The sequence below is a fragment of the Archocentrus centrarchus genome, chromosome 21 (assembly GCF_007364275.1).
Source record: "Archocentrus centrarchus isolate MPI-CPG fArcCen1 chromosome 21, fArcCen1, whole genome shotgun sequence".
Classification (NCBI taxonomy): Eukaryota; Metazoa; Chordata; class Actinopteri; order Cichliformes; family Cichlidae; genus Archocentrus; species Archocentrus centrarchus.
In genome coordinates this window covers 34,469,326-34,493,014 of record NC_044366.1, presented here as the reverse complement: position 1 = coordinate 34,493,014, position 23,689 = coordinate 34,469,326, and the positions used below count along the sequence as shown (strand labels likewise).

Here is a 23,689-nt window from a genome sequence, read left to right as displayed (position 1 = left end):
TATTAATGGGTATTTATTTCAATCTGACTTCAGATAACTTTAGTGATGTAAGAAGACTCTCATTAAAGGTTCAAACAGATACATTTACTGAACAGAAGCAAAACTGTATCCAGGAGCTGGAGTGTGCAATTGATGATTCTGGAGGTTTCTGCATAATACTGACCGACACAGCCATTAATTCGTCCGTTCTCATTTTGCAACAGTTCTCGCTTTTCAAACGGTAGCTTTGATTTAGATTTAGCTTGATTTTCACTGCAAAAAATATTTTGTCAAGTGAAAATTTTAGCTCGGCTGTTTTGAAGGAAAAGTCGAGCTACTGTCATGGCCGGTGTCGGTGTTGGCAGCAGCGTCTGTTTCTGCACAAAAACTTTTACATTGGCCATAACAAAGGTTGCATTCACCTCACTACTTTGATGTCTGATTTTAGATTTCACTCGGTAAGCACCCTGCATGTCTTGATGGAACGCCACTGTTGAATAAATGCATAAATAAATGACATATTCTGATAGTAGTCCTCTCAGCTGTCATTGATGATGACCTTAATCCCAACCCTAACTCAAACTCGAACATGCACTTTCCATTCGGGTATACCCTATAGGTAAAACTTCCATGAAATGGGTAGATTAACCCTATACCCCTAACCCTAAACAGATCACTGGCAGCCTGGTGGATGTTAAGAGGGTAAACTTGCATATGGGAAAAAAAAAAAAAACAAGAACACAACAGGTTCATTCTTGGCCTTCAAAATCACAGTTGGCAGAACAGTTCAGTTTTAGTAGTTGTTCAGTTTCTTTAACCCCCTGAAGTCTAAGTCATCTTAGGTGGTGAAACTAACAGAACATTATGTTAGTGAAGGCCAAAATGAGCTTTTCTGGAAAAAATGTGAAAACCCTTCTTACTGTGTGTGTCAGAAAGTTTTTTTCTATGTTCTCTGAAGACGCTGAAGAAACGCTTAATAAATACAAAAATGACAGATTCAGATTGCGTGGGGTTAGAACCAGGGTTCAGGCTGAGTTAGTCTGCAAAACAACAGAAATATGCTCTGAAGACGAAGGTAACTTTTTGTCTTCTTTTCTTACTCAAATATGAATAAAAACCATGTTTCAATAAGAGCAAGGACCAACAACTAGAATTAGAGTGGAATAATAGAATTGAAATTATCCCAGATTTTCCCCCTGAATGTCTTTTGAGGCAGACGAGGTATGTTTTTGTGTTAATGTAGGTCAGTACATTGTGAAGTGTTCATTGGCCGTGGTTTTATTTTTGCTCTGGTGAGCAGCAGAATGGATTTCATCTCTCCTGTTCATTTCCTTTCTCCAGGTAAACATGCCCGAGCTGGCCTTGCTGCGTTTTGTGGTATTGGATGACGACTACATCGGAGATGATTTCATTGGCCAGTACAGCGTGGCCTTCGAGTGCCTTCAGCCTGGCTACCGTAATGTGCCCCTGCTGGGCCTGGCAGGAGACCCCTTACCCCACACCAGCCTGTTTGTCCACGTGGCAATTACCAACCGGCGAGGAGGCGGGAAGGCCCAGCGGCGAGGTCTTTCGGTTCGGAGGGTGGGGAGACGGGGGAGAGAGTACGTCACATTGAGGCACACTGGCATCAAGGTGGTGGATGAGACTTTTAAATCAGCCAGTGCCCCCCTAAAAGAGGCGACGGACCTGCGGGAGGATGCTCAGGTGAGACTGCAAGTGGACTGGGATTGCCAGACTTTGGATAATATATGTGACGTGATTGCCAGTGTGTGATAAATGGCAGACCAAAAGTTTCCATTCACAATATTATTTTTTAGTAAGTATGAATTATCCAGAGTAGCCAGGATGTTGTTCCTGGAAAGAGCTTTGAGCAGCATAAACAATTCCACTCCTGTCCTTTATATTGGCCTAGAAATCACTGGGCACCCTCAGAGGTGAGAGCGGCTTGTGAACTGACCCTATGTTGATAGGATGGTTATAAGGGTGAACTGGAGAGGATTTCATGAAGGTGCTGAAATTAGATTCTACCTGAGACTTCTCTGTAGAGTGAATAAGAGAGTGGGGGAGGAGGAGGAGGATGAGGAGGAAGCGGCAGCGACAAAGGAATCAGTGAGAAGAGTGGAGGTGGATTATAAAGCTTCTATAAATACCAGCAAAAATAGAACCTGGTCGCACAGCTCCCACCAGCTTACTGCTGAACACCAACACGTATCGGTGGGCAATGAGAGAAGAATCCTTTTTTGCTGTGGATCTGTTTTTAGAGAGGTATATTGTGATGTAAATATATATTATATGCCCAGATATGATTTGAAACCCCGGGACATTCTTGTCCCTGTAGATTGCAGCTCTGTGCATAAAACCAGGTGTTTAGGTTGAGCCCCTGGCTTAAATGTCATCCAGCACTTTTACCATATACCACAAATGGTTTGGCTGAATAATAGGCCAAATCTATGAGTCCAGAAGGCATGACTTGACTTTACATGAATGATGACCGACAATCAGCCTAGTCACACTGGCCCGAGCCCAGGTGCTGAACATGAACAAGGTGCATATTGTGTCCAAATTCATATTAGCACACGTGGGCCATAGTTGACCTTAATATGCCAAATCTGACTCACTTTGTCAGTGTGGCAACACTGGGCCTCAACTGGACCAGTTCACCTAACTGCTTAGTTCAGATGACTTGAAATGGCAACTGTGAGCCAGGCTTGAGAAGTAGAACAGAAGGGAAGAGAAATAAATGTAGCAGCAGTATTAAACTTAAGTTTAGCTGACGGACAGAAACACATTTCAAAATTAATGATGTTACTTTTTAATCATAGACTGTATATAAAAGATGTAACTCCTGGGCCTGAAAAGTGAAGCCAAACAAAAAGACTTGCAGTTCTGTAGAGGTTTGAGGACAAACACCCCTCCTTTACTTTGCTGTGTGATCTACAGTAAATACTTGCCAGATGATGTTACGGTCTTAATTGCTAGTTTCAAGGGATATTAAATACAACATGAAGTTCAATTTGCTAATTACGGTCCTTATTAGACAGGTGGATGTGCCAGTCTCGGATATGTTTATTGGCTTAGATCCAACCCCGTACGTGGTTTCAAAATACCAAGAAGGTAATGGCAAAAACAGCCTGAACAGGACTTCACTAACCAATAGGTGCTGTCACGGTGGCTACATCCATCCTTTATACACAGTCTGTGTGCTCATACGTTAGGGTTGTGTTCCCTTTGTGTTCCTGCTGATACTGCAGGTTAAAACTAACATAAAATTCACTAACATTACTGATGAATGCATCAGCGCGCCCAAGATAAATGCCGCCATCATGAATACATGCATGATTTTCCTGCCACGATGTGACAAAATGTCTGCTTTGCGTGTAATGTTTGAATGACAACACAGTTTTGTCCATGTAGTGTAGGTTAGTGAATTAAATAATAGAAATGAGCATCTGGTTGAAAATGTCATTGTTTTTCAGCATAAATCAGAGAGTAAATTCCCGGCCATCTCATTCATCAGCCAATCCCTCCCAGTCAGTCTGTCAGACACCCTCCCACACAAACCCACGCACACACACACACACACACACCGAGTCCTACACAGAAACACTTTTTACTCATTCAGAAACAGCTTTTAATCTTCCTGCTTCAATCTCATTGTCCTTTCCCCCACTGTTGTGAACTCTCTCCTTTTCTCTGTCTCTCTGCCATGAGTCCAGCTGTGGGCTCATCTGCCACAGTTATTATTCATCATGCTTCTCTGTGTCTGTCACATGCACAGACATGCGGATGCACTTACACACAGGTGGGGCATGATAATTGCTAGTCCAGTTGGGGATGCGCCAAGTGGCAAATAGCATTCGGGGAGACAGCAGAGGCTTTATATTCTGGTGCTTATGCATGCAGAAGTAAACCCTTTACCTTTGTTATGAAGTGACCCTGAATAGCAGTTCAACAAATGACTCCTATTTTCTGTCACACTCAAATCTATGAACCAGCCCAGTTCTGCATCCTGACACACCTGCGGTGGCTGAAAAAAACATTCTAAAAGCTTTGATTTTCCTGTTCCAGATTTATGCCATATTGTCTCCTCTTTTGCCAAATGCGCTTAAGCTAAGGCTGATTTCACTGGATTAAAGGCAGCAGTGACTGCCATATTGATTTAATTCACAAGAGAGACAGCGGATGACAGGGGAATAGAGGGGGAAGTGAGTGGGGCGTGTCATCATTTTTGGCTTTTCCCAGCTTAATTTTACAGCCGGAACTGTACATCAGATCTAACGCTATTTTCCCTCTCCTCTCTGTCTGTTTGCCTTCACACCATTTCCAGAGCACCACAGCCAGTTTCAAAGAGCAGTGTGGGCTCCCCACTGTGGCCAAACTGAAGCAGTGCATCCAGACCCTGGCCACGAGGCTGCAGAGTCCTGAGGGCACTATGGGGGCCACCATGGTTCTGAAGGATGGCTATCCATGTCTGGAGCCGCTGGCCAGCCTCTCAGAACCAACTCGTAAACTGCTCGCTGCTTATGAAACGGTCAGTAAGACAAAGACAATTCATTTTTAAAACTACCTGAATATGCTCCTTACTTCCTTATTAAAAGAAAGATGTATTCATCCCTGCCTTGTGCTTATCATTGTTCTATAAAATAAGTGCACAACAAGACCAAAACCACAAAGCAAGCATCCATAATATCATATCTTGTTTTCATCTTCTTGTACCTGCACGCAGCTGTTCATGCCAAGTTCAAGCATGCAAGTCTGGTGAAAGCTGCGATGTAATCTTTTCACAGTGTTTTGTCCTTCATCCCTTTTAAAGGAAAACAGAAGTATGAACTGAAATCTCAGCAAGCAAATATTGCCGTGTACTACATCATAATTAATGTCGCTCTAGGAAAATGATTCTAACTGGCCAATCAAATTGTGATGGTATACTTTTGAGATGGACTTATTTGTACCTTTAGGCTGTCAGCTTGTGCTCTTCATGTTAGTGTAGCTCACATTTTCACTTAAAGCCTGAGGTTATGAGTTTGAGACAAGTAGTGCTGTGGAAAAATATTTGCCCGCTTCCTGATTTTATAGTTTTTTGCATATTCATTAAACTTACATGTTTCAGATCATCAAACAGATTTTTATATTAGATCACTGTGTACCATTTGGTTTTAAGACTTCTGATCATCAGTCATGTCCAAATCTGAATAAAGCCTTTAAGCTGGGGCTGGAGTTCAGTGATGAATTTACCTTCTTCCTGATGGTTTGTCAGTCACCAGCACCAGGCATGTCAGTCCCAAACATGGCTCTCTTTAAGGTTAAATGTCTACGTAATTTTCTTTATTTTTTTCCAAAACAAGCACCCGCACCAATCAGAAGGCGTTAATGACATCATAAATGTAACAGACCAATTGAAAGGATCCAAGGATTCATTATTGTCATTCTCATCACATTTACATGCAGTGGAACAAAATTTCTGTTCTCAGGTCCCAGTGTTGCCCTTAAAGAAGAATAAATATAAAAAGTAACAGCAATATAAAAGAAAAATATACATCTACACACACACACACACACACACACACACACACACACACACACACACACACACACACACACACACACACACACACATAACTGAATAAATATAAACGTAAAATAAACAGTTTGAGATGGAGTAAAGGTTGTGATACTTGGTGCCACAGCAGTGGTGATTGTGCAATAACAGCAGCATTAGTGTGTGCAAGGATTGATGGATGGAGAGTAGTGCAGCTCCACAGCCCCACCAGAGTTCAACAGTCTTACAGCTTCAGGGAAGAAGCTGTTCCTCAGTCTGGTGGTCCTGCTCGTGATGCTCCTCAGCCTCCTGTCGAAGGGGAGTGGAACAAAGAGTGTGTGTGCTGGGTGTATGGGCTCTTTCAGGATGCAGGTGGCCCTTTTCCTGCATCTGGCGGTGTAAATGTTTTTGGTGGTGGAGAAGCTGATTCCAACAGTCCTCTGAGCAGCCTTCACCACCCTCTACAGAGCTTTCTTCTCTGCAGAGAAGCTTCCATGCCGCACAGTGATGCAGGAGCCCAGGACGCTCTCCACTACACATCTGTAGAATGAGGAGAGGACTGAGCTTCCGAGTCCAGTGCGCCTCAGCCTCCTGAGGAAGCAGAGGTGCTGGTGTGCCTTCCTGACCAGACTGGAATTGTTGTTGCCCCAGGTGAGGTCATTACTCAGGTATACACCCAAGTACCTGTACTGTACCTGGGGACCATTTCTACTGCAGATCCTCCAATGTTCAGGGGGAGGAGGGGGTGTCTGACCCTTCTGAAGTCCACGATCATCTCCTTTGTTTTTGCCACATTGATGCAGAGATTGTTCTCTCTGCACCAATCCTCCAGGTGTTCCACCTCCTGCCTGTAGCCGGACTCATCGTTGTTAGTGATGCATCCAGCCACTGCTGTGTCATCCGCAAAGTTCACAATATAATAGCCTGGGTATTTTGCTGGGCAGTCATATGTGATCAGGGTGAACAGAAGAGGGCTCAGCACACAGCCCTGGGGGGAGCCAGTGCTGAGGATGATGGGGGAGGAGGAGTCCAGGGCCCAGTTGCAAAGGGAGGAGCTCAGTCCAAGTGTGAACAATTTGTGCACCAGCTTCTGTGGAATTCTGTGCAAGTCCTTACACTCCAGGTGGGTGAGGGCGGTGTGAACCACAGAGGAGATGACGTCCTCCGTGGACCAGTTCTTTCGGTATGCATATTGATGTGGGTCCACAGTGACATTGATGGTGTCCTTGATGTGGACCATGACCAGTCTCTCAAAGCACTTTATGACTATTGGGGTGAGAGCTACTGGCCAATAGTCATTCAGGCCTGTCACTGTGGAGCTCTTGGGGACCGGGATGATGGTGTCAGTCTTCAAGTAGATGGGGACAGCTGCCTGTATGAGGGAGGAGTTGAAAATATAAGTCAACACCCCAGAGAGTTGATCTGCACAGTCCCTTAGCACCCGCCCGGGGATGTTGTCTGGACCAGCAGCTTTGCGAGGATTAATCTCTCCCCACAGCCCAACCGGTCGCGGCAGATGACTGCCCCTCCCTGAGCCTGGTTCTGCTGGAGGTTTCTTCCTGTTAAAAGGGAGTTTTTCCTTTCCACTGTCGCCAAGTGCTGCTCATAGGGGGTCGTTTTGACTGTTGGGTTTTCTCTGTATTATTGTAGGGTCTTTACCCATAATACAAAGCGCCTTGAGGCGAAAGTTTGTTGTGATTTGGCGCTATATAAATAAAATTGAATTGAATTGAATTGAAGGGAATCCCAGTAGAGATAGGAATTAGGCAGGACCCCCCGGAGTCTAGATGCTGGTGGTGGTGGAGGCCAAGATGGAGGCATGACTGGGTGAGTGTGTCCAAAAATTTCACTGGTACTGTATATTCATGAGCTTTGCTTTGCTCATAGGTTCATTCATAAAGTACTCATAAGTAAGACTGCTTTTGATAATTTTGCTCCTTTGGCTGAAGTTTTGAGCATCAGAAAGTTTTCCACAGTTTGCTGATTGGTTTTCAGATTCCTAACACTGCATTACTGAGTGTGCACACCCCTGCTTACGTACTTTTACACTGTCCGTAGGCATTAAATATGCAGAAACTGTGGTGACATGGAACAGTCACCCACATACCTTCTCAAGCAAGCAAGCACGCACACCTCCTACTCAGTCTCCTCTTGCATCAGATCAGGACGAGACTTTCCCACCTGTTTCAGTGCTCAGCTATTTACTCCTACACACATTTCAGAGCAGAGTGCTTGTTTATGCATGTCAGTGCAGTTGATGATGTTTGCAGCAGAACCGGGCAAATGCAAACCCAGCAGGTCAGCATCATGATGCCACAGTTGGTGTGATCGCCAATCAAACATCACACACACACACATGCACACATGCACGCACGTGCGGCTTAGTCACCACACAGTAACCTCCCGTTCTCCTCCTGTATTCAGGCTTTTTCTTCCTTTTATTTTACCACTGATTTAAGACAAACTTACACTCGACTAATTAAAACGGGAGACTATAGTTACAGCTCTTACCACCATAATTAGCTGAACACAATCTTCACTATTTAGAGTGTAGTGATGTCAGTGTGTTCCCAGGTGATGTGTAAGCCCAAGCTGCTTGGTTTGCAGCGTTGTTTAAGTGGGTGGTACGTGTCATCCACAGGAATACCAGGACCCAAAGTTTTCCAGCAGAACATTGACGTAAATAGTACATACAGTACACCTTACTGTATGTGCTGTATGTAAGTAACTGAGGGACCTGTGCATATAGTTTATGAGTATCAGGATAATGATTGAGAGTCGACTTGGACGTGACAAGCAACCAATGCCAGAAGCGTAGCTGCTACTCTCCACCAACGACCGGCTGGCTGAACAACCAATTCCAAAAAAAACCTCCTCATAAGGACACAAACGAGTGCAGCTTAATGCAATCAGAGACGTTATCAGATGATGATGATAGTAAAATGCAGCACTGCTGCAAATAAGACATCAGTGCTGCAGAAAATCATTAATCTCTGGATTTAGCACCTAGAACAATAAAACAAACCTTTTAATTCTTTTAATGGTCAGTGTGCTTTCAGTGCTGCTGTTTATTTCTAGCATAACAGCTGTACAGTAGAGCTCAGAAACTTTAAAGGTGATGTATTTAAACATTAAAGGTTTACTGCCCCATGGCCTAATAAAGGAGATGTGGGAATTGCCTTAGTTTGTTGCCAGGGTGAAATTCATTTTGCTGATTGAATAGTTATTCTTGGTAATGAATAATTTTCTAATCTGTGCTCTAGTAGCTGCAATTCCCCCAGTGTTAAACCGACTTAGCAGCAGATAAGAATCAAATATAAAAACATTATATATTTTCTGCATCAGCAAATTAATACATGCAAATTCCTGTGACAATGCAACCCACAGTTTGTGCTTCATTTAGTGGTTTTATTAAGGTACTGTTTAATAACCATCCATCCATCCATCCATCCATCCATCATGCTGTAAATAAAAGAATCAGTGAAAATTGATTGGCTTCTAGCCAATTTTGAACCAAAACTCTGATCATAACCTGCTCCCGACCAGGTTATGTGTTCAACATGAGTTACCATGGTGACTTAGCCAGGTCAAAACAGATCCTATTAACCTATTAGCGACTTCCTCCACTGTCTTTGGACTGTGGGAGCAAGCCTACCCTACTGCAGGAAGAGCATCCAAACTCCACACAGAAAGGCCCCAGACAACCAGGGATTGTAATAATAATGCTGCTGCCCGTCTAAATAAAGCTCCCCTTATCTTTTCCTGCATCTCTGGACCTTATTCTGCTATATTTGGATTGCTCCCTGGAAGTCCCTTTCTTTCCCGTTACACTGTAAATGTCCTCCAATGTGTCAAAACAGCTACGGTTTAACCTGATTTTTAACTTTTGGAAAGAGAGCAAAGTCCCAGAAAAGTTCAGGTCATTTACATTGAAAGACCCTCCTCAGAAGCCTCAGAACACAAGTTTAAGGTCATGGTGAAATCTCAGAGTGCATAGTGCACAGAGTTAGTGGTCACAATGGGACTTCGAGGAAGTGATTTAAAAGTAGCAGCTAAACTGGAAGAAGCCCTGAGATGGACGAGGAGACGATCTGGAAGAAGAGAATGATCAAATTTAAATCAGGCAAAGTTTAGATCCTGCATGGGCCAGCTCCTGAAGCTGTATGAAAAAATATTAGGGCACACCCCTTAATCTTTGAATTCAGGTGTTTTTAGTCCCTTTACCGCAGGTGTATAAAATCCAACACCAAGCCATGCAGGCTGCTTTCCAAAACATTTGTGAAAGAATGGGTTTTTCTAAAGAGCTCATTGAATTTGAGTGTGGCACTGTAATAGGATGCTACCACTGCAGCAAGTCAGTTCATGAAATTTCTTCCCTTGCAGATAGTCTATGATCAACTGTAAGTGGTATTTTTGCAAAATGGAAGCATTTTGGAACCACAGCATCTCAGCCGCGAAGTGGCAGTAAGTTGGAGAGCACGCAAAGTTAGAGAGCGGGGTCACCAAGTACATGAGGTGCAAACACTGTGGGTTTTCATGGTTGAACAGCCCCTGTAGTGTAGTGTGTAGGTAGCCCAGTGCTTCTCCTTTGCAGCTCTTGTAAAAGCTCGGCCGTGTCGTCCTTTGAACAGAAGGCCCTGGATGAATAAAAGCCTGAAAAGAGAATGTAGAAAGGCTGATGGAAGAAATCTAAACTTCAAGTCCACCAATTTCGTGTGAAGGAGCTGTTGCTTTCACTGAATCATCTAATGTTAGCGTTATTGATGACATTTGAATCCATGCAGGTAATTATACTGTTCTCATTTTATTAGACCTGGCTGCAGCATTTGATACAAGTAACAATACCATTCTCCTCAACAGACTTAGAAATGAGGTTGGCCCAGATAGAAGGCCACTCACTTCACTCACTTATCTCATCATGTCTCATTCAAATCTGTATTCTGGTCTTACTGCCACTAAGGACTGGGTGACTTTTTCCTTCCACCTGAACTCCAGTAAAGCTGAAGTCCTTGTTACTGGTCCTGATCATATTTCTAGTGGTGTCACTCCCCACCTTGGACAACTAATAACTGACTCAAGGCAATCTGCTAGAAAGGTGGACATCATCAATTTCAACGAGCACATCCAAAATTTAGTCTTGCTTTGATTGTTTAGAAATACTGTCCAGTAGATCAGACCAGTACTTCTGAATGAATATAGTTGAACAGCTTATCCACACCCTCACTGAGTGGATAAGGTGTTAGTACAAAACATGACAGCAAGGCTCGTCACAAACACTTGCAGAAAGACTCTGGTTTTCTATCAGTTATAGGATCCAATTTCAGATTTTATTGATCACTTTTAAATCACTCCATGGCATGGCTTCACTTTATATCTCAGAGCTCCTAAAAATGTATACTGACCCCAGACCCCTCAGATTGGAGAATCAATAATTGTTACAGGTTCCACAGCCCAGATGTAAACCAAAGGCAGAGCGTGCATTTACTGTTTTAGCCCCAGCGCTGTGGAACAAACTTCCTTTTGCCATTAGGTCAGCACAATCAGTTCCCCATCTTAACTCTTTCCCCCATAAAGACAAAATTTGCCAATAAAGACATGGTTTGACAACCATTAGAATAGGCTACAGGTATTTCCAAGGGTAGCCCTAGTAAGCTGTATAAGCAGAGATCACCCTCACTAACACAGAGCCATTTTTTTCTGGAAACAGGCCTGAAATATGACAGAAACCACTCAGTTTAGAAAAGAGAAACAAGGGTTACCCCTAGTAGGTGTCCGGGGGGTGGGAGCGTTAAAGAACTTTTCCAGTACCCTCCATGATGTTTGGGACAAAGACACAGTTTTTGTAGTTTTGCCAACAATCAATATGTGATTGAAGTGGAGACTTTCAACTTTAATTTGAGAGGTTTTATAAAATTCCTGCATGAACCGTTTATCAATTACAACCATTTTAATACACAGTCCCATAAATTAACATAAATTTTAACTCTTTAATAACTGGATGATAAAACTTTGCAGCCAGTGTCAGCCTGAAGTCTAGAACCCATGGATATCATCAAATGCAGTTTCCTCCCTTGAGTTGCTCTGCTAGACCTTTACTGCAGCCACGTTCAGCTGCTGCTTGTTTGTGGGTCTTTCTGCATTCAGTTTTGTATTTAATAATAGAAAAGCATGCTGTGTTGGGCTGAGATCAGATGACTAACTTGGCCATTGAAGAATGTCCCATTTCTTCACCTTGAGAAACTCTCGGGTGGCTTTTGCAGTTTGTTGTTATCCATTAGCATTTCTGATCAGTTTAGCAGCATTTGGCTGAATCTGAGCAGAGAGTACAGCCCTGCACACTTCATAATCACTGCTGCTGCTTCTATCATCAGTCACATCATCAAGAAACACTAGTGATCCAGTTCCACTGGCAGCCACGCATGTCCATGCCATGACATTACCACCACCATGTTAGATGGTGTGGCATGCTTTGGGTCATGAGTTGTTTCTCTCCTCGTCCATGCGTTTCTCTTCTTATCATTCTGGTACAGGTTAACCTTGGTTTCATCTGCCCAAAGATTTATTCCAGAACTGTGCAGCTCTTTCAGATGTTTCCTGGCAAAGTCTAATCTGACCTTCCTGGTTTTGAGTGTAATCAGAGTTTAGCACCTTGTTGTAATTCCTCTGGATTTCCATTCATGAAGGCAGCTCATGATTGTAGACTCTGACAGTGACGCATCTGGCTCCTCAAGAGTCTTCTGGACTTGAAGCCGTTTTTCTTAACCATGGAAATAATTCTGCCATCATGCACTTTAGTCTTCTGTGCTCTTTCAGGCCTTTTTGGTGTTGCAGTCATTCTTTTTAACAATGCAGCAGACTGTTGATTTGGACAAGTTTTTCACTGTCTGACTGGTTTTATTTGGGTTTGTAGCCTCCCTCACTTGCACTAACTAACTTTGGGCCTCATATTTAAAATGACATTAAAATTATTGAAAAGCTATAAAATGCAAATTCAAAACTTTGAATCAACTTCAGATGTTACGTCTGATTCATTTGTCATGAGATACCAGGGGAGCAGGCCTGAAGCTGTTTGTCAGTCAGGTGTCCCACTAAGTTTGAGCCTGTGGATAAAAATGGGTGGAATTCTTAAACAGTTCTGCACTTCAATCACCACCACAGTGATTGAAGTGCAGACTTTCTACAAAAATTGTGTCTTTATCACAAACATTATAAAGGTCACTGTACCCACCTGTAAGATTAGCTTTTGTGTTTGTCTTCTTACTCTAGCCTTCTTTGTCTCTTGTTTTATAGACTGTATTATCATTACCATTATTAATTTCATGTATTTTTAAATGTTTTAATGATGCTATTTTTTTTTACATTTTGTGATGCATCTTGTAACTTTGGTTTAAAAAGCTGCTGTAGAAATAAAATTTATTGCTTTTGTCCATATACAGTATACCTGTTGTTTGTCTAAAAAAAAAAAAAAAGTTCTGCAAGTTTGAACACAGAAATTGTCGTTTGTTCAGATGATTGCTGCCCAGAAACAGCTGATTGAGAATGCAGATGGAGTACAGGAGAGGATCGCGCAGGTGCAGAGGGAAGGTAAAGTATGCAGAGATGGATGAAAGGCTGTATGGGCTGATGTGAGTGTAGTTTTGATCAGCTCTCATGAATAAAACATCTGTAGCACAGGATATGCCCAAATTCTAACAAATCATCAAATGAGCAAGTCTGGCTGAAACATCTAACAGGAAGGCTTAATGAGGGTGACTCCTCAGAGAATGAGGCTGTCAGTAAACAGCTTTGCATGTGGTGATTGTAGCGCTCTCTGTGTGGATGTCTGATTAGAAAGAACCAAAGACAAGCTAATATTTGGGCTTTTTCAAAATGGGGTTCCCTTGAGACACGTATCTATGGAAGTGTATCTCTGTTTGAAACGTTCTTACATTTGTATCGGATTTTCTAACAGCAGGACAGCTGTGCATCCTTCGCAGTGAAAAGAAAAGGCAATCCAGTGTATTTTTACAGCCTCCCACAGCTGTGGATGATTGCTGACCTTTATCTGTCAATGTGAATGTCATGAAGGAGGGTGCTCTGCTTTTATGCAAACATGTCAGTATATGACAACACACTCATCGCTGAAACTGGCCCTTAGACATTTTATCTGAGTCTAAAGATAGCTGAGAGAAATTGTCTTCAGGCTTGACGTCTATAGTTCACCTGAATTTGATTGATTGATTCCCAAATGACTGCTGTATGCCTCTGAATTGATGGAAAGCACCTGGTTGTGTGTTTCACAGGAATGGACTTCCATGAGGATCTCTCTCGACTTGGAGAGAAGGAAGGACTGAAGGGTCGGAAGCTTAACAAAGCTGTGGAGAGTTTCACCTGGAACATTACTGTACTCAAGGTATGGGAATATCACATAATTATATGAAAACTCACACTGACCTGATCAATCATCGTATCATCATGTTAGCTTTGCTCACAGCAGCAATGCTAACATGAACTACCATGTTTAAGCCTCAGTTTGACATTTTGGTTACTGCCATCTTCTTTTATAAAAAAAAAAAAAGGTTTCTGGAGCAGGAAGTGACCATATTTGGATGAGCTGGAGAGTTAGCTTTGTCTGGTGCCCAACTGTCAATGAAAGTAGCCATACCCTTAATATTAAAATTTTAAGTCTTAGAACAATTAAAATATGTCAGTTTGAGTTCTGCTTGGTTCTGTGTCAGTTCTGCATGATGTCAGTGAGAAACAGCCAATCAGAAGAAAGTTGACTTAAAGGGAGAGGAAGAGATGCTACAGTCACAGTAGGGAAGACAAACCAAACTTTTGCAGCCATGTGCAATGAACTTGCCATATTGCTTTCTTTGAAATGGGGGCCAGGTTTGCAACCACTTGAAGTCATTTGCTGTCTTCAAAGTGATTTTGGTGCATTAAGATGGCAATAAAATGGCAAAAGGCAGAGTCTTATTTGGTTACTGCCATTTCTTTGTGGTTGAATGTAGTCAGGTTGGCAGTTACATGCAGTTTGTGATAATCTGGTGATCAACTGTGATAAACTGGAGAAAATGACAAATCTGCTGCCATTTACATGCACAGGAATTCACGTTCAAAGTCCAGCCAGATGTGAAACAGAAATTCAGACATACCTCCAGTAACGGTGATGTGTTTGCTGCAGGACACGATTTAACTGCAAAATGACACAAGCACCTCGCTTTATATATTAATATAATCAGAATATAACCAGTCAAGTCCCCTATTGCAGAGAAATGCAATTACGCTCATCGTGCAGACTCATATTGACTCTCTGCATTTATAAATTAGATGGCAATTATTTGCAGACTTCCACCAGTCTGTCTGAGAGTGATTGCAGTCATTTGGACCATGCTGGTTGGCTCTCACCATACAACCTGTGTAAATGCAAAGGTGGTCCCAGAGTTTGAGGGTGCAGTTGAGGGCATGTCCGTGTGCCATTTTTTGCCTTTGTTTGTCGAATACAAAAAAAATTCAGTGCAATCACTGAGCAACCACCAAATTTTCCTAGTTGTGAGGAGGCAGCTTTCCTATTTTTACTGCGACTGAGCCACAAGGCAGCTTGGTTCAGATAGAGCTGAACTGAGCAGCTGCACCAGTGCCCTGTACAAGATAAATGAGGATTTCTTTTGACCTGGGAATCATGAAGAGCCACGATAGCAGAGTCCAAGAATAAACATACGGAGCGTGAAATGAGCAGATTATATCAGCTTTAAATTCTTAAATACAAGAAGAACACCTCCTGCACACGTACCTCCCAGAGAACAATAAAACAGATTTAAATGCTACCTTTTGCTTTAATTGAAGTTCATTACTTTGCAGGTGTGAGTCCGACTCACGTCTTTCTTTGTGCTGCAGGGCCAGAGCGATCTGTTACGAGGGGCGAAGATGGATTCCCTGGATGCTCTGAGACAGCTGGCACTGGCCTGTGAAGCCTGTGGACTCACCTCCTCCTCCTCTTCCTCCAATTCCTCATCCTCCAATTTCTCCACAGCCGAGCTGCACTACTCCTCCCACCCACTGTCCGGCCGCCGAAGCAGCACACACGGCAACGGACGCATCTGACACCCACCTGCCCACCCCCCACACCCCGGGTCCAACACACTGCCAAAGATGAAAAGGGAGTGGAAAGAGTAATTACAGGGGATAGCAGAGATGAAGAGACAGAAAAAATGAAAAACCTGGGTGTGAAAAGCAAAAGATGAGACTGTGTATTCCTTTATACAGCGCAGTAAGTAACTAGACTAAAGCCTTATGGTGAGTTCTGAAGTTCCAGCCTACAGAGATGCTCATGAATGTCTACAGTGGAAGACAAGACACTCCACATGGGAACTTTTTTGGCTCCTGCTTAATTTTCTGAGAGTGTAATTCAGCATTTAAAATCAGCAGTTGTTTCCTCACTAGAGAGGAAATCAAAGACACCTCATTAGTAGTTTGTGACAGTAGGGCCACTAATGATTACGGCCACGTTACTGGTGTTTCATTTGAGAGGTGAAGTTGTGGAACAGAGTGAATGTAGAGCTGACTGTAGAGCCGCTACATTGGCTTATCCCTCGGGAAGGCAGCGAGATTGCGAATGGTGGAAAGGTGCAATAACAGGTGGAGAAACCCTCACAGGTGGAGAGTCTAGACTTTTTATGACAGTCACAAAAATTGATGGTACTTTTGTTTTTAGATGTAGCTGCAGAAAAGATTGCAGTTGCTTATTATTGAAAACTAGAGGTTTAATCCTGTTAGGATGACCGCAGATCAAGTAGAGTATATACTAACATGATGGACGGGTACTGTTGTGATCAGTAACAGTTTTCCTTCATCTGAATGGTTGAAGTTTCCCTTTTCTGGCTTGTTCTCCATCCTAAAAAAAGCATAGCCGTGCCAGCGAAATTTCTTCAAAGCTTTTGAACAAAATGAGTTTCAGATGTAGAAAAAGGACCTTATCTCATATATGAGGAGTTATTAATGAGGTTTGGGAGTGTGGAAAGGTTGCAGGTCAAATCCATCCAAACATTTGTGTGATTTATCTATCACTTCTTTCCAGACTCCAATCTCTTAAGCTCTGTAGGCCTTATCAGGCCTGTTTGAGGATTAATGCACTTACTAGAAGCCCTCGTAACTCTGAGCACACTCACACATTTCCCCTTCTGACTTCTGTATTTGTGCAAAGAAGACACCAGACGCTCACACACAGGTTCTTGTTATCTCCACACCACGGCCTGTGGGACTGTCAGATCTGTCTGGAGAGGGCTTGGTGCGGTAATTGGAGAGGATGTGTGTGTGTGTGTTGATACTGTAGTACTACATGTCTGCTGTAGTCGTGGGTGGATCTTGTTACCACCTCACTATACTGACATGTGGTGTGATGAAAGCTCAGAGTCCATGCAGGAAGAACGGGTTCCTGCAGCTTTCATGGAGTCTACTGTATTGATGTAGCAATAATAGTTTTAAATTACAATAATAAACAGAGACTGTTTAACTTAACAATAGAATTAACTCCACAACTCAGTAGTAAAAGGAATCAACTAAACAAATATGATGTGTGGCAGGGGCTGCTCATAGTTGCCTCAGTGATGGTATTCTTCTGTCTTTGAGTATTAGTGTGTGCTGGTACTTGTTCTTAAACTCTGCTTTTGTACTTTCTTCTGGTAATGCTGTGTGTTAACCAAACTCCACAGAGGTGAGGCCAAGCAGCACACGGGACCAAACTAACATGATTCCAGATACCCTTAAATCAAGCTTTTTCTAAGGGTCACATGTCTTAAAGTGGACCTGGTAATGCTCATTTCCAGCTCCAAGTTTTTAATTCTAGAACTCTGCTAGAGTTGCTTTACATCAATTACACTTCAAAATAATCCTTATTTGTCTTTTAATGGACCTTGCTGCAGCCTTTCAATTCATTCTGTCTGAAACAAGTCGTTTCACTTTCTTCTGATCAGCTGGCCGTTGCAGATTTGAGCAGCAGGTGGGCGGAGCTTCTGTGCCTCAGTTGATCATATTAGAGATATCCTGTCTGATATTCTGTCATACAGAACCATGCAAAGAGGAAAAAAAAAATATATATATAAAAGACAGAGAAAAGCGTAATATTTTAGGTACCCTTCAACAACAGTTTCCTTCATTTTTGTTTGTGATGACATAGAAATGATTACTAAAAAAATAGATTAGTTCTGCTGGATTGACGTGCGATCGTAATCCAAGGCCGCTAAGCTGAACATTTTCATTTCCACCTCCAACAGCTGCAGTATTTGAAGGTGGAAGGAGGCAACTTATGAATAGAGAGACATTTTGAATGTTTATTTTGGCCTTTCAGGAAAGCAGGTAGGTTGAACATGGCTAAATGTTGAAGCTTAACAGCTGGTGGTGTCTTTAGAGTTGACAGGATATAAAGAGAAACACAGGGTTATTTAGCCCTGTGCTGAAGTGCATGTGCAAGGCTACTGTATGTTCTGAATGAGTCCGCCGTGTTTTGTAATAACCTCTTTCTTACCCCCTACTTCTCTCCATCCTCTTGTTCCTGCTGCTCTCCCAGAGACTCCAGGGGGGCAGTGACAGAGCTGGTATACTGAGTCATAGCCACAGGAGGAAGCTGACCTAATAACATTTCCATGTTTTTCTGTGTGTGTGTGTGTGTGTGAGTGTGTGTGTGTGTGTGTGTGTGTGTGTGTGTGTGTGTGTGTGTGTGTGTGTGTGTCTCCCTGTGCTTGTGAAAAGGCTTCACAAAGCAGAAAACAAATAATGGAGAGAGAGCAAAGGTTGCAGAATAGAAGAAGTGGCTGATATTGGTTGCATGTGTGGTTGGGTGGGCACACCTGCAGAGCTTCATAATTGGCTGTGAGCAGCAGACACGGTGACAGCGCCTGCTGTTTGGGTCTATTAATAACACTCTGACTCACTGGAGCCTTCAAGATGTGAGTTTATGTTGGAGTGCTTATGTTTGTCACCATACCACGGTGCCCTAATTCCTGACCCGATGATGCAAACTGGTTCTCAGTCACTGCTGATTCAGGTTCTCTGTGGAGAATCACTGCCCCCCAGAGGCAAGTTTTTAAATGAGACACTGACCTCCTACACATGTCCAGGACTGCAGGAAGGATCTCTCTGCATGCTCATGCTCCATGAGCTGCAGTGAAACAGACCACAGTACTGTGTTGCTGCTTATACGCCTGCTGACACGAAGAATACAACTGGGTAAGGAGCTGCAGTAAAGCAGGTTGCTGAGTTTACCTGCGTAGAAGTCAGTTTTCAGGGGTTAGGGTTTTTCTGGCTATGTTAAGCTTATCCTTCGAATAACTTATCATGTAAAAAAAAATTTATATTCCATGGAAACTGTTGGCTTTTTAAATACATTTGGACAAGTAAACTCTTGATGCTCTTTGATATCGACAGGCTGTAACACAGGGTTTAATAACTCATGTAGCTGTTTGGTCAAGTGTTTGTGCACAGCTGATGTAACTGCCTATCGCAGAGGACTTTAACCAAAATGAAGTTTTTATTCATCAAAAACATCAACAGATGTTATTCTGTGGAAAAGGTAAATATCATACAGTGTATAAGTTAACGGTAAATGGACTGGCACTACGTTAACTGTGCACAAAGCACTTTTATTACCTCCTTTCAACTACTAGGCCATTCCTTAACCCTCCACTCCTGCTTTCTTAACCATTCCCCGGGCATCATCTTGCAAACATTGTAATATAACACAGACGCAATAGTTGAATCTGTCTGCGACCTATGCAGTTCCTGAGGTAGTGAAGCAACCCCAAGCCAGATTATTTCCACCTCCATGCTTCTCGTGAGGTTCTTCTTCTGAAGCTGCCTTGGTCATTTCTGCTGATACTTTGGCTGAGCAGCTCCACTGCATATATCCAGTTTCTTTTCCAACAGCAAACACTTCCTGTAGCACAGCTTCCCATTCAGGTCCAATTTCCAATTCAAGATATTCACAACTTTTTCTGTGGAGGATTTTAGAAAATTCTTTAGATGTTGGCACGATGATGGCAAAGTCTTCAACAGCAAAGAGAACTGCAGACCCTGGATGTTTTCAAGACTGGTTTCACATCTCTCTATAAGGCAGAGCTAATATGCTAAAATTAGAGCTCCTAATTTTATGGATTTATAGCTGGGATATATTTAGGGAAGTTTTGTTTATTTTAGTATACTATACAACCTTTATTATTATTATTCACTGTTTCAGGATCAAATGTTTGCTTGTCATAATGTATCAAGAAAGGCAACAACTTTTGTGAAAATGATCAAACTTTTCACGTGACTTAATGAGTCATGTGCTCTGTTAACAAAGGCAGTGGTCACTGAACTGCTGCATAAAACAAAGTCAGCATGTAATAACCAAGAAAATGGCTGCTTGATCTTTTCTTGTGGACCTGAACCTCTGCGGTGTGTCAGGAAACTGCGCCTGAGCCCAGAAGTGCAGCTGGAAACTCAAAAGAACCAGATTTGTGTTTTTGCTTGATTTAACCCACTTACAATATATCTGCAACAGCAAAACACACTAGAGTTTATCAAATGAATGTCCTTTAATACCTTCCAGGCAGCTATTGCTTTCATTTAGTATCTGTATGGTATGAAAGTCAGCTTGCATTTCAGTGAACATCCTGCTCAGGTTTATTTTTTATCAGTAATATTCTACTGATGCAAGTAGACATAAAAATAGCAATATTTTCTCTAACACAATAAAAAAAGTTCCATTTATAAGGCACTTGTTTAAGGAGCTACCAAACTGACATCCTTTTCACTATGTACACCTGTGATTAACATTTGTTGAACTTACCAGCGCAAAATAGTGCAACAATCAAGTGGCTCATGGGACTTCAGTGGCTCATGGTTTTCTCACAAAACCTGTTCTCTTTGGTTGAAGGTACTTATTGTAAATTTTATTGTGTTAAAAGTTTTCATGTACCAAAACTAACTAAAAAACAACTTTATGGCCAAAACATCTAAAAGAGCTGATGTTAAGTTTTGTGTAAATATGACATTGTACCACAACAACAAGTCGATGTGATCTTTATTTAACCAGGAAGTCATTAAGAAAACAGTCCCTGGGAAAAGGCAAAACTTCTTGATGAAAGTAGAGTTATTGCTAAAAATGAAGTACATGAGTAAATGAGTACAGCAGCGCCCATCCAAAAATATGAACACACCCACTGGTAAAATGCTACCCCCTGCTGGTGAAAGTTGGAAGTGCATTTTGCAGAGGGTAATTGCAAAAAGTACCTTTAAACTAAATCATGCTTTTTGTTGCGCACAATGATCACAAAACTGTAAAGATAATAAAGCTGAGCATGTCGTTCACTGTAGTAGGTTTCAAGAAAGGGGTAAGGTTGATCATAAAGGTCACTGAATTTAAGTTGCAGAAAAAGTGGCATTATCCTTTAAAAAACAACAGAACAGGGTTCAGCTAATCTAGGACTCGTACGTTTTGTCCTCACGTCACATGTGACGATGGCCAATGTCCATTTTGCAGTATTAAAACATCAGTGCTTACCTCTGCCAAAGGCACTGCAGTCAGCCATTCAGTACAGTGCAACCCACTGCTGCTCCCTGATCCATGAGGCTATTTCCCTTTATAACTTCAAAAGTGGGAACACATCGACGTAAAGATTTATCTCTCACTGTGATTCAATATTTAAGGATAATTCTGGTTTATCTCAGTATTTTCCATTATTGTGTCAGTTGTTGCTTAATGAGTCCTGTTTACTCTGTACTCCCCCTCCACTGTAACGATTCAGTGAATTAAAAATGGTAGAAAACAAACAAACAAAAAATGTGTTCTTACATCCGAGTTCTTTGGTTTCTGTCTGATTGAAACACAATAATGGGAAATATGCAAGGTTAAAATAAGCCAAAATTCACCTGTAAGTTGTGAGTTTGAAGCGTGGGAGTGTAGACTATCCATGTGAAAGATCTGGGTGCTACTTATGACTGCAATGTATCTGTTAATCCACATGTCTTAACTCTTAGTACTCTTCAGTGTGTGTGATGCTACCAGTGGTCAAATAGTGCTTAACATTCATGTGAGTAATCGGAGAGTTGTTTATACTTGCTGTAGTGACGTAGACAAACATGTAAAACACTTGGAAACGTGTAAAGGTATTTTAGGTTCTGTAGGCTATTATCTGTGGCATCTACGATGTTTGTGTTGGCCTGTGTCCGCACCACTGACCTTTGAATCCAGTGTTGTTCCCTCAAGTGTTCTCACAGGCGAATGTATGTTTTTGTAAAGCTGACAGAAGAAAAAAAAAGACCAAAAGAAGAAAAAATATTTATTGAAGTGTGTTTTAAAGCTATAAATAAATATAATTAATTAAATGGACCTTGCTTTTATTTTGAAAAGCTACTGTGTTTTCTATCTCACTAGTAATCGAATATAACAAGAGTATGTATCCCAGCTAAATAAAGGCATCTTTTCCTGACCAAATCCTCTGGTTGTGTCTACTTTATCTCACCGTGTTGAAGGTATGTTTACAATATACACACTCACCCATTCATATGAATGAAGTCTCTTCCTTTCTGCCCCAAGCCTCAGTTTTTGAATCAATCTGGATGTGTTTTACAGTAGTCCAAGGGTAAAGCATTAACAGCACAAATAAGAAAGTACTTGCGGTAGGTTCCATTAAAATGCCTACCTCAGACATGATGTCAGTAGAGTCTGGATCAAGATGGAGAGGATTTGGAGAGATAGGCACAGGTTCATTGTTGACACACCCCAACAGACCCCAGGCCTGACCTTAAAGTCAGTATGACGGTTAATTAATGTGGCTACAACAAACTGCATTTAGAGTTGCAGTTGACACTGTCAGTGACATCATTATCTGTATGAACTGTACCTGCTCCAGGTGTAAACACCTGTAAGAACAAACTGCTCACCGTGTTAATTTCAAATACTGGAATTTATCAGAATGAATATAAATACAGTATGTTTGGGGTACTGGAAGTATCGTGGTAGGGTAGCTAGTCTTTACTGCCAAAACAAGCCCCAACACATTCATGTAGTAAAATTTGATCTGGTAACAGTCTAACCTTGCAGCAACTATTAGCTAAGTCAGTTAGCACGAACAAGCTAAATTTAACATTAGATAATATCAGCTGAACTGATAAACTAATTTAGACACACTTATTACAAGTTTGATAACTTTATTAATGACTTCATTATTGTTCTTAAAAAGAAAGAATAAGACTCCAAAAATAATCAAAATCCAAACACTGCTCTGCTCCTTACGCTATAGATTACACTGGTGTCAATGCTGCCATGAGAACGGTGAATATTAAGTTTGGAAGTGGAGTATTGCTCACAATTAAGCTCCTCGTCTCTTCGGCAGACTCTGTTCAGCTGCTTCAGCTGAAGCGTCTTCCTGTTTCCTGTGTTATTACTTGATTGCTTTAAGTAATCATCACAGTTTGATCATTGTTTTTACAATGATCAAACTGGTATCTTCAACAGTAACTGAATAAAAGCCTGGAAAAAGGCTTTTTTCTTCCTTTCCAAATAAAGCTGTTGGAATTTACAGTGTAACTAATTTGACTATTGAAAACTATCCCATTTCTTTACCTTGAAGAACTCATTGTGGCACAAGTTCATCTAGTTTCCATCTGTCCAAACATTTTTTAAAATGTTTTCTAAACTCTAAATCCTCTGCATTTCCATTCATGAAAGCTTCTCTTGATTGGACAATATACAATAATAGCCTACATCCTCACAGTGTTGGGTGTAACACATTCCAAAGTAATATGTTACTGTAATAAACTGTAAACAAATGCATTATGCTGCTAACACAAAGCTAGCCAAGAACCGAGTGAATGCTGACCCCACCCATGCAGCCAGAGCCTGATCTTCAGTGGGTAACAAAGATGGAGAGGATTAGTGTTGGTGTGTGGGACTGTAGCCTAAGGTTTATACTGTGACTGTCATAGTCTACAGAGGGGATTGGGCTCAGGGTGCAGAGTTGGAATTATAGTGCACAGGTTTATTTACAGTGAAGCAAGGAAAAGGTCAGATAGCAGAAGGATTTCCAATTAGTGGATTCCAGACTTCAGTTCAGACAACTTCACAGATAAAACACTCCACAGGGGTTACTCTCTCTCTGCAACTCAAAGACGGATTCCCGCACAGAGGAGCACAAACAGTTGAGGTGTCGT

At 41.8% G+C, this 23,689-nt stretch overlaps 1 protein-coding gene across 1 annotated transcript in view; it reads left to right on the top strand.

The window, feature by feature from the left end:
- The window catches only part of plcl1 (phospholipase C like 1), a 111,406-nt gene extending 93,816 nt beyond the window's left edge, over positions 1–17,590 (top strand). Inside the window, exons 8-12 of the mRNA XM_030757754.1 lie at positions 1,321–1,683; positions 4,307–4,510; positions 13,027–13,102; positions 13,801–13,910; positions 15,398–17,590. Coding sequence (XP_030613614.1) covers positions 1,321–1,683; positions 4,307–4,510; positions 13,027–13,102; positions 13,801–13,910; positions 15,398–15,604 — 960 coding nt within the window. The 3' untranslated portion in view covers positions 15,605–17,590. The remainder of the gene's footprint in view (positions 1–1,320; positions 1,684–4,306; positions 4,511–13,026; positions 13,103–13,800; positions 13,911–15,397) is intronic.
- Positions 17,591–23,689: the final 6,099 nt, after the last annotated feature.